General features: G+C 36.5%; 1 protein-coding gene across 1 annotated transcript; it reads left to right on the forward strand.

The window, feature by feature from the left end:
* Positions 1 to 1,555: 1,555 nt before the first annotated feature.
* LOC110449407 (phosphonoacetaldehyde hydrolase-like) lies at positions 1,556 to 7,346 on the forward strand. Its single transcript, XM_021496263.1, has 2 exons — positions 1,556 to 1,665; positions 6,051 to 7,346. The coding sequence occupies exon 2, from the start codon at positions 6,051 to 6,053 to the stop codon at positions 6,888 to 6,890; it is 840 nt and encodes a 279-aa protein (XP_021351938.1). The 5' UTR covers positions 1,556 to 1,665; the 3' UTR covers positions 6,891 to 7,346.
* The last annotated feature ends 5,389 nt before the right edge of the window (positions 7,347 to 12,735 follow it).

Raw genomic sequence — 12,735 nt, forward strand, 5'->3', positions numbered from 1 at the left:
ATAATGACTGTGGTAACGTATTTTGAAATAGAATTGAGGTTTCTCTTGTGAAACCAATTTCTATTATAAATACTTACCACAGTCATTAGGTGAGTTCCCTCCCAGCCTCCCCTTGTCTCCTTGGCTCTCACTTTTTTGGGCTTTGGAATTATGAAGTGGGAAGCATGGCTTCGTGTCTTAAATCACGTGCGTGAATACTGCCGTCTGATTGGTGGGTTTCCCAGGGGTTCCCCATGGGGGGAAAAATTCTTTATTTACGTATGTAAAGAGCCAAGTAAGGTTGGAATATGCATTATAATGACTGTGGTAAGTATTTATAATAGAAATTGGTTTCACAAGAGAAACCTCAATATTGTAAGTACCCCTAGCTACTTAGAGGACATGGAAGATCTACTTTCTTAACGTGCAGAATTGTCTTTCATGTCTACACATTTCCACGCTTTATAGTCAGATTTCTGTATAATTAAGGAAAACAGTCAGGCAACCTTTTTTTTGGTTTATAAATTCACTATTGTTTTTACAAAATTCAGTAAAATTTGATAGCATAATTGCTCCTATCCGAGTGGTCTAAATTCAGAACTGTGTCACACACCTGTAAAAAAAACCTATAAAATTCAAGCAACTGGAAAAATAAAATAAAAACACTCCAGTTAAAAGAGAGAAAAAAACATTTAAGAAGCTAAGTGGTGATGAAGGTAAGGGCAGTGATATCGGCCACGGAGTTCACACGCGGTATTAAAAAGACACTGGGACAAAGGGTGGTGGCCCTATTTCGACGTCATTCTTGACACTGCCGTTTGTGTTGAAACATCATTTCTTCTTCAAAAAATAGCACAAAGGATCCGATTAACTGTTAACAACTTCACTAAATCAAAATAACATCAATAACCTTTACAAAATGTACCACATCAAACGGGAAAAGCAGCATTTGGGGAAATGTTAACAGCTGGTTCACCCGTTGTCGGTATAATGTGACCGGGCGGAATGCTATACCGGGTGCCTGCGGCATGGTATTTCAATGAGATAACACTATAACGTCGGCATCAGATCCGCGCTATCACAAGGACACTAACATACCCTGTTTTCGACATACATGCACGTTCACACAACACAGATATAGTCACGTCTTAAAATGGCCGAGGATGTTTAAAGGACGTTACACATTATAAAATCCAAACCAATCCCTTCTGATTCGGGGCTATCGTAGTTTAACCTGTCGGGCATCTCTCATCTGTACCGCCGAACTCTATCCTTGACCGGTAACTTTACCCGTTATCTCGACTGTTCCGACACTATCCTTGACCTGTTATCTCTATTCCCCTTTCATACTCTAAACTAAACTGAGAGGCCTACGAGTTCTGTGTCCTCTGTCCTGCCGTAATGTAACTCTTGAGTGACAGGATTACGAGGAAATATGAATTTAACTCTTTATTAATTCAACGAGCTTTTAAAACAGGTGGACAGCTCTTATATCCACTGACCCATAAACAGAAACAATCGCAATTTCGAATCATTGTACAAACTGATGTCCCTTTAATGAAGTGGGTCTCAAGGCTTCCATACATTCCAGTGTGTAGCGAGGCGTTAAGTGTCTGTATCTCGATCAGAGTAGAAGACGTGAACTAGCCGAGTGCACAGCACGATCTAACAGCCGACAGACACATCGTAAGTAGTAAAACTACTTCTTCCTAAAATGTAATGTAGACACTATAAAAACAACAAATGTTATTAAACATTGAAAGGATGTTTTTTGTATACTTCAATATTTTCGTCGTTGTACACTTTTAAACTCATAAAAATAAATGATTTTATATTTGATAACACAAGGAGCCGAGGACATTTCTAGACATGATGTCGAAATTAAATTATACACGCTATATTATTCACATGATACACATTGTATCATGAATATGTGTATATATTGTAAGTTAACTATTCGTTTTGATTTGTGTACACACGCATACACTACACGCATGCATCTTGCACACAGGGGAGGCCGTCATTAAATGACCATAGCTGTTGATAGGACCTTAAACAATACTAAACCAAACCAATCATTTATGAAGGAGTTTTAAAATTCCGTAAGGTATTTTCAGATCAAGCGCCAGCAACACTTCATCCCTGAACAATTTAATATCCCAATCTACAAAGTGTTACTAGATCAAAAATTATTATTCGTCACGCCTGTATCAACCTGCAGTCGCATATTACACTGTCACAGGCTCGGGTAACAGGAACGCACGTCGTACAAACCTGATTTAGAACGTGGACAATCCGACCAAAAACGTTTGGTTGGACTCGAACTACACACAAGTGTACAATTGAAATGTGTCGATGTAATCCATAGCTCAAAACTTTTGTTGATAATGTGTGAATTTGTATACATTTTGTGCTTTTATTCGGCATACGGATTGTTTGGTGTTAGGCCTGCATATAACATGTTAATTTGTAAACAAGCATCAGTTAAAAGACTGTTACGATACGTCAATTACAAATCAATCTGCAAACATATAAGCACAGCACACCTTCGAGTTTGCTGGTCTACTTGATAGTATTTCATTACAAAAATTTCAAACAAATTTAAAAATTAGTTTTGCAGTTTGTTTGCTTACGTGGTTAAACGTTTCTGTAGCGACTAAGATCATATCAAGACGGTTGCCTAGGGAAACACATCCGGATGAAAAGAGTAGGTTGAACAAAATAGGTGTTTAGTGTTGCAGGGAGCACCAGATCTGTTGTTTTCTTCAAGGTTCCGTCATAAGTTACACCTAATAAAACCTGATATTCTAACCATGCTCCCTTCCGTTTCCCGTAATTTCATGCCGTGGGATCCTACACGGGATATTTATGCGGTTAAATGATCATATTTTTCCACGTACACGTGACGAATTAAATCACGAGAGCGCGCCGGACTAAGACACAGTTAGCACGTTCTACATGCTGAAGTTTGTGTATTAGAATATTGTTGTGACAGTACTGATCTATGAAAACAGTCGTGGTCCGTCCATTCATCACATCCGGCGAGTGAATTACACATGTATTATAACGAAATCAATAAAGTTAAGATCAACAACATGGCGGATTAAATTACCACAAGGTCAATGGTGGAGGGAGGGACGAATACAATATTTTACTAAGCCTTTTCACAAACACACTCGACACCCAATGTCCATGGTGTTCAACTTTATGTGCCTTTATAAACAATTTAGATGTTATCAGTTCATATTTTGTAATCAAACTATTACCTCCTGAAGGCCAAGGATTTAAATCAGTCCCGTATCTTAAAGCTTCGTATTATTCGCAACGAAGTTCCCTTAACTATTACCTCTTTCAATTTCTATAAAACGAATACGATGAAACACAGTTTTTATCATTATGTAAATTTAATTGTGCAAAATTTGATATATCGCCCTATCCAGTCAATCAATACAAACACCTAGTTGTAATTTAACATATTTAACATACCAAATTACCTTTAATAGTTTTACCGACGTAATGAGCAATGCTTACTACCTATTATACAGCTTATCTGCTAGCTCTAAATTTGATTTAATTTTATAGTGTAAATATTATGTATCAAATACAATACTGTATAAGCAATTAAACGTTTACTGAACGACGAAGGACCTTAATATATATCACAAGTGTTTATAAGTTAATTATACCAAATTGGGGAATATTTCGAGTCCCAACGCGTCGACAAGTTATTCTGAGTGACTGCACAAATTAAAATAATTATACTAAAGCATAAATCTAAATAGCGATCTTTTTAAATAGCACGTGTTTTTGTCAAAATTGCAAGCCTGTGACTCGTGTTATTTTTTTTAAGAAATTAAATCATTAACTTAAAACATGCAAACATTTAAATTTCAACAATTGTTTAAGATCCTTCCTTCAGTTTTAACAAATGTTTTACTGGCAGCAAAATAAAAATTACCAACTTCCGCCACCTTTTCTTTTTATATAGCCACTGGTGGTCAAACGGCGGACAGGAGTGAACGATCAATTATCTTGTTTATAAGTAGTTAACATTTCTATGGAAGCCTTTTAATAACAAGTAAATTGTTTGTTGATAAAATGACACTTGACCACAACTTCAAAGTTGTCTTGTGAGTACATGCGCTAGCTGCATTGTACGCAGCTTTTCCACAGTATACTTCTGAGCAAACAGTATATCACGAATGCCTGAACAGCCAATGTGAATTGTTGGAACATATGCAAGCTTCTAAAATAGTCTCACTTTGAAAACGGACATGCTAACTTTCTTGTGCAGGTTCGGGTAAAGAATAGTCCATATGTATTCTACTACATGTAAAGCACCATGCACAATCGGGGATGACGGTATTCATTCATAGTTTATTCGATTAGGAGACAATGAAGAAACTTAAGACTGACGTTCGTCCTGACAGCAAAACTTGAAATATATTTCTTGTTTTCTCTTCGTACTTCCGTACTATTTTCCCTTCGGCAGTGACACCTTATTCAAACCTAAATACACATTGTACGGCCAAAGAAAATATACTTGCCATGTACAGATACATTGAAATTCTTCTGTCTGTTCCCGTTTTATGCTTTCTGAAATTCTGTCATCCCGAATTGTTTACAGGGGCTAACATTAATAGTCTTCGTGAATAACGGGATGGGTAAAACTGACCGGTTTAAATTTAACTGTTTACGAAAAGTCGAACGAAGTAAATGGCGGATAATATGCTGGCATAGATAACAAGTACATGGGTCAAGTATGTTCTATAACCAGGACATCTAGATAAAGTTTATCTGACCAAATACCAAAAGAAGTGTAGCGATGTCGAGGTCAGAAGTCATAATAAGGGCGTGCTTGTTTTAATTTTCTGTTATCTACTACAACTGAACCGCTGACGTACGTAATGAGATAAGTATTGCTATCTTCATTATTGCTCTGTTTTCCTACATGTGATCAACGATTTACAGTCATTTCAAACAAAAACGGGAATTCTATAATGTACCATCTATGAAAAGTTTACAGTGATGTTTGGCCCTAATTGACTCACATTGTTGATGAGTGTTTTTATCTTGATTTATTTTTGGTATTGGTAAAAAGATGTATAAATGTAAAACATATATCAGACTTTATTATAACGATCAATCGAGTTGAAATATTCACATATTTATTGAACAGAAATTGTATCAAATACACTTTACATAGACTACATCGTAAAGAATCTGTCACGTTTTTGTTCAAAATCAGCGCATTCAATCATAAAATGTTTGTGAATGGCAGATCGCATGATTGACAAAAAGGTTGCTATCCTTTATGTAAAATGTAACCGAGGGATGTAGGCATGGCCTATGCGCAGTCGCGAGAGGACAACTTCCGGCCGTTAAATAATACCAAATAAACCCTTGCATAGTTAGAAGTCGCCTACATTGAACTTAGCTGTAAATTATATATAATCGGGCGTTTAACGTTATAAAACCTTCTTAATCAGGTATGAACTTAATTGTACAAACATACGTTATAGTGACAGCTGCCCGAGAACTTCTAGCTTACAAATGTGTCTTTCGGGTAGAGTAGAAAAAATAAACTCTCGCTTAATTCACCTCACTTCCTTTGAATACAGGTACCGGCATTTATTCTAAATCAATAGCATCTTTCAAACATCATCTCGAGCATTGCTATAAATGAATACATTATTTTACATTTAAACCTACTGATATCGTACTTTGTGCGGTTCGAAATCCCCCCTACGGTACCCTCTTGCGTGCATACAGTATACTCCGAGCTATTTGGGGTCCTATTTATATTTTCACCGGCTTTACAGAAAGAAAGCTGACTACACTCGACGTTGGCTTCAGGTCATTATTATCAGCTATGTGAAATTTCATTAGAAGGTATATAATTGATTTGAAGGGTTTTATTTGACTATATATAGAGCCCATTTAAAGTATCGGCGTTTTTTAGTACTCTTAATATCACTCGACATGTAAAAATATTTCCTATTGATTAAGCCAGTTAGAATGAATGTTATAAACAAATGAATAACAGAAACTCACTGTTTGTATCTTTACAGATGGCATACCGTTTTATACGTTCATATAGAGGACCAGTAAAGGGCGTTATTCTGGACTGGAGTGGTACCACAGCCGACAAGTACGTCTTGGCACCAGCTGTTGTCTTTGTGGAGGTTTTTAAGAAACACAAGGTACCTATCAGCATGCCTGAGGCACGTGGTCCGATGGGATTGAGAAAGGACCTTCACATCAAAGCCATTACAGAAACGGAGGAGGTCAGAAAAAGATGGCATGCCGTTCATGGGAAATATCCAGATCAGGGTGACGTCGACAACATGTTCAAAGACTTCGTTCCTATGCAGTTGGCGTGTCTGAAAACATACACAACATTGATACCGGGAACTGCTGAAGCCTGCAGAACCTTGAAGAACGAGTTTGGAGTAAAGATTGGAAGCACAACCGGATTCCTTCGCTCAATGGTTGATGTGCTATTGGAAGAAGGGCGGAAACAGGGGTACTACCCGGATGTCACTGTGGCTGGTGACGAGGTTGAAAATGGAGCCCGCCCGAAGCCACATATGGTGTATAAAAATATGGACCTTTTGGATCTGAATCCAATACCGGCCGTTGTCAAAGTCGACGATACAATATCCGGTGTTGGCGAGGCTCTCGAAGCTGGATGTTGGGGTGTCGGTGTTGCCAAATACAGTAATTATATGGGCGTCGACAGTTTGGAAGAGGCCGATGCTCTAACACCCGAAGAAGAAGAAAAAAGGTGCAAAGTCTCTCGAGATTTGCTCATACAATCTGGTGCTCATTACGTCATTGACTCCATTGCAGAATTACCTGAAGTCATAGAGGATATTAACCAAAGGTTAGCAAAGGGAGAAAAGCCATAACTTCGTTTATTATCACACAAATCTTAATAAATCTCTATATAAAGTAACGAGTATTTGGCGTGTAACATATATATTTGTTAGTTTAGAACTATATAGGACGATATATTTACTAGTCTTATTTTAATAATCAGATATTTGTTACTTGTGTGATTTTGTGTCTCAAGTGTTAAATTAAAATCATGAGATAGACAGTTTTAATCTCTTTTCAATTATCTCATTGTGAATTTGATTTACAACTGCATTTACTGCTCATTATGTTAACAGTTCCGTAGCGGACATTTTAACACATAACAAAAATTATTTAACGTTTTTCCAAGTTACCTTTCTTGTTTACTGTGCGTTTGTGTAATGACGGTAATTAAATAATGGCAGGGTATATATCACAAAATTATTTTGTTACGTTTTCATGTAGACATACAAATGTAATTATATATTGTGCACATTATATATTAAATGACATTGATTCACAAATATATAGACTTTTAGTTCTCTTTTATTTATACGATTTTTAGTGCGAGATATCTAAAACGGTTGAAAAAAATAATGCATTTTTCTATTTTCGAAATTGTGGCAAGGAAAATAGCATTTAGATGGACAAAAGGAAACTTATTATTTTCCAACAAATAGCTTATACCCGATACTACGGTAGAATCTGGAGTATCTGCTGAAGGACCAATATATCGTTTTATATCAGTTGACAGTTACAATTTCAGCAAAATATACAGTGCTAGCTGCAGAGTAGATACAGAATATAACCGTTTATCTACAATACTTAAAAGCGCGGGGGATTTTGTTCTAGAGCAGTTTGCTACAAAAGCGTTTAAATTCAAAACATTGACGCATTATTTTAATATATATTTATCATCAAGGACATGATATCTACAACATAAAGCTAATACACGGCATATTTTGTTCATTGATGAATATCAGGCGCGTAGCTGGGCTCTTTTGGATGTGCATGCAGAAAGTCACACCAAAGGTGCGAATGCGAGCGCCGAAGGCGCGAAGCCATTCTAGGGGGGGTACGGGGACATGCCCCCCCCCCCCCCCCCCCCCCCCAGATTTTTTTTAGATATATAAGCTCTATCGTGCCATCTGGTGGTCTTTTTAGAAACATATTTGAGTGCTTTAATTTATTTTACAGACAACATTTTTTGGTTGATTCATCACTATATTATTGGAAAGCATCGCAAAAATTCAAATGTATTTTAAATGCGAAAGACAGCTCTCCTTTTTTTTCTCCGACAAAATGTGTCGATTGTTGGAATGACCCGAAAATATCCGTTGCGTCATATCTCTTTCCTGATGAATCTAAGTTAACTAGATATTTAAAATGTCGGAGCCAATATAAACAGATTAATTTCAGATTTTTTGCCCTTGTGTACCCCAAACCCTTTTTATATCCTCAACATTTCTCAGAACATAATATGACGGTAGCTCCCTTATCGATGTTTAGATACATTAGTGTATATGTATATACATGTATCAAGTGGCTCTACTGAAGATAGGCCTAGGACTACTCTGAAAAACATACTTTATCAGTTCATGACAGGGAAAAATGAAGGCCTATATAATGTCACAGATTAGCAAAAGCTACATGTACGTGGCTTTTTTCTGACTTTTGAGGCTTTGCCTTTTTCATATTTCATTTGCAGGGGAAGCGAATGTAAAACTCAGATGGATCCTATACGCGCATATATCCGCCCTAAAACCTATAACACTAATGCTAGTAACAAATCAATCTACAATTGTTATTCGGAAGACCTTTAATTGGTGAAAAAAAATACACAAACATACATCCATTCCGGAAAAACAACCCGCCTCCGTTGACTTAGTTGTATTTCATTACAATCGCTTGTTCAAATGTTGACGTGTATGGAACTTGAACACGTGAGCTTTTCCCCATCTTTTTGACAGGATATAGATATCCACCTTCACTTTAGTAAGACGAATATCGCCCTCGCTTGTATTCCCGATATCACGGGTAACAACAGTCAGACTCGGGGGGTGACCCAAGAATTAATTTTGGGTGTTGCCCAAAATTTTAAACTCAGAAGACTCAAAAAAACTAATAAAATATAATTGTCATGTCGGCTGTACATGTATACTACTTTCTGGCACCAAACAAAATATAGAACTTCATTATTTCTGAGATTGTGACAATTATAATTTCCCTGCCGAGCAGAGCGAGGCGAATTCTTTTTCCTAAAGATGTAATACTAAACTTGTTCAAGCACTGTCAAGCGTAGAAAGCTAGAATTTATCGGACATTATTTCCATTGTCAAATAGATCGAATAAGGCATAGAATAGCTTTCTGAGTTTGCGGTATTATTCCAGGTTATATTTTATAACATAGAGTATTTATATTTTATGATGGCCGAGCGGAGCGAGTGTTAACAAATTCTCTGAAACAATGGTAATAATGTAGGTTTTTGGTTAAAATGTTGATGTTTGTGTCATGTGCATGTAGTTTAGGCGAGGATTTTGGCAATTAAATATTGATTTAGTTTGTCATAGAAATGAGGATATATATACATGCCAGGCTTTTAGCTAACAATGGTTATTATTCACCTGATAACGTGATGCTACTAAGGTGGATGCTTTACTGTCTTTGACATTTTTGAAATTTACATCTTTTAACCGGTATAATAAATCACTCCTGGTGATCATGTGCACATGAAACCACAGATGAAAATACAGGTTTATCTATCATGAAATGGACTCTACCTTTGAAATAACAAGTAACATATATACCTAATTCCAACAGATGGTTTTATCCTCTCTCAACGAACAGGGTGATCACCACACCGTGACATTAGAACAATACAATAAGGTAGACAGTCCGTTGAGCCTTCACGACTGACCTGACTGGAGACCCTACTAATATATAAATATATTATTTAGAGTATAAGTAGTGGACTCCTTGTTTGGGTAACTGCACCCTTAGTTCACATGATGGTTGATATTGGAAGAAAATCCCATATGTAAAAGAGGAAAATCTTCAAAAACCGAAGTCCAGATTATTTTTTGACACAGAAAAAAGGGTGTTGCCCGGGCAACTAGGGCAACCCCCCTGGGTCCGCCACTGAGACTGATCAGAACTGTGTTTGGTCCGGCATTACTATAGGCCCTAATACTAATAGCCGTTTTAGACTCGTCGATGCCTAAGTTAATGTCGCAAGAGGATGTTGTTTCATGTGAACTTACAGCTGCTTGGAAGATGTCATGTATCAACTTGTTCTTCGAAGATGATGCGGGTTTTTCGCTGGATTTGCAGCCATGCATGTTTCCGATGTTAACAGGTTTAAAAATACTAATAATATGAAATCGGCACCAGGTACCCTAGGTTGGAACTTCCGGATACGTAATGATTGTCGGCTGTCGGTTATACAGTTAAATCACGGACATAGATAACAATCTAATTCCGTGGTTAAATTTAATATATTTTTCAATTGAACCACACATCATTTAATCACTTTTCCGAACTACAAAATAAATAAATAAATAAATAAAAATATAATAGTATATTTGAATTTTTTATGTGCATGCAACTGCTTATTTGCTTACGTGGCAGCTACCCGCCTGAATATTCTAAAATTGACCGATTGCAACGTGTTGGTTGTGTATAAACAGATAGGCATTATGTAACTCTGGAGTATATATTTAGGTACATTGTACGTACATAAGCGTACTTGGATAGTTTGGCTTTGGTTTGGTTAAGTATTGGTTAACGTCCTATCAACAGCTATGGTCATTTAAGGACGGCCCCCCCCCCCCCCCCCCCCAATGTGTGCAAGATGTATGCGTGTAGTGTACATGTATGCGTGTATGCTTTGGGAGGCTGCGATATAATCGTGTTTATCTCCTTGTGATAGCGCGGAACTGATGCCGACTTTAAAGTGCTACCTATAATCTTAATACAAACACTTACACCCAGTAGGACACCCCACCACCCGGTCATATACGCTATATGGTCTGTAAACGGTTATAAAGACATTTACTCGTTTCTCAAATCTCCCATGGGACGTAAACTAGTGAAAACTTTATGTACATCAACATGTTATACTGCTCCAAAAAGTGCATACTAATATAGTCGATTCGCATACATTAAGTGTCGGGCTGCAATTTAAATCTCGGATCGGAATAATATCATAACTACATTGTAAGATGTGAATACGTGATATAAGTGTAAGTAAGTGGTGATGAAAACTATCATAGTAGATGCTTTATGATAAAAAAAAACATAACGATAAGTTGTAATTCAGTTACCATAGCAAACGTATGAAAAAGAGAAACCAATGACGTAACAATGAATACCTGCTCACAAGAGAAGATAACTCTGCATTTCGCAAAGACGGAATAGCGCACATGCTGATGTCGGAGCGCTGAATGGCACTACAGTGAACCCGATCAATTCCGACCTCCCGTTGTATCAAACAACAGTTTGTGTTCAGGCATGCTAAAGTACATGCACATCCGTACGCATACAAACACATATTTGCTACAGAGGACACCTACAAATATTCATTCTTCCCACACAATAACACAATGGAATCTCCTTCCCATAACAGCAGTACAATGCATAAAAATCGAGGACTCAAGGCACACATACTCTATGTAGCCCTTGAAGCCCTCATCGCACGTTAGTACATATACACTGCACAAAAAAAATGTATTATTAATGTTTATGTGTATTGATTGTATAAATTGTACATCTGTGTACTGTAAAGGGCTTTACAGTAGCTAGATAATAGGACACTACATACAATGTTGTATGTTTCTTGATATTTATTGATATTTCAGACCAATGGGAACTTTTAACATTTCCACTGATCTTAAATAAAGACTTTTCTCAGTCGTTAATTATAGTCAATGAATGTGAATTTAAGACAGAATCGGGTAATCCACACTGATGGTATGGCCATATTGTCCCTTATTTCCTATTTTTTTCCCCAATTTTTCAAAACGAAAACAATGTGTGTCAGGAAAATAATTGATCATATAAGGATTGAATGGCTTTTTTTCAATTTCATACGGTCATGACCACTGAAAAAATACCTTGACCTTCTTTCAAGGTCACAGGGGTCAATAGTGTCAAACACTTCAAATGACTTCTTCTGAAGAACTGAAAGGTATATAATCTTAATATTTGGCTGGTAACTTCTTTGGATCGAGCACGACATAGTTTTCGTATGACAATGACCTCAACCTATTTTAAATGTCACTACAGAGGTTCGAAAGGGCATCAACATCACTATAGATGGAGCCCTTGTAAATTTAAGGAGAGAAAAAAAAGAAGAAGAAAAAAGTGAATGTGTCAATGAAATATTAATCATAGGTTGACAGTCAGTCGGTGTTTTGAATATATGTTTGGAAACAATTTAGATCTAACTGTTGATATTGCTTTTAAGATAATTGAATAACGATTTTTGATAATTCTAGAATCAGAATATATTAGCAGAGACGTATAAATGTTATATATATATAATACGTCTCTGATATTTAGAAAACGTACACTATATCAAGGTCATCTAACAGTCATTTATACCAGCATCTTATTGATAGTTTTTGCCTTATTTTATTTAAGTTTAGGCCTATTTCTTATACAATATTGTTCCAAGCACAATGAACTGTTTTTGTCCTTTTGTGCCAACTTTTTGAAGTTTTTATTTTGCATTTGTTTTTGTCGACCATTTGTCAAGTTGGCCCTACTGAATGACCTATCCTGTGTTAATGGTGCCGTTAATCATTATTATTAATAATAATAATTGAACTATCAAAGATAAAATATGATCAAACAGCATGTTTAAAAAAAAAGGTTTTCCTTTGTTAGAACACGGAGTA

This window comes from Mizuhopecten yessoensis, unplaced genomic scaffold (assembly GCF_002113885.1).
Source record: "Mizuhopecten yessoensis strain PY_sf001 unplaced genomic scaffold, ASM211388v2 scaffold4599, whole genome shotgun sequence".
Taxonomy (NCBI): Eukaryota; Metazoa; Mollusca; class Bivalvia; order Pectinida; family Pectinidae; genus Mizuhopecten; species Mizuhopecten yessoensis.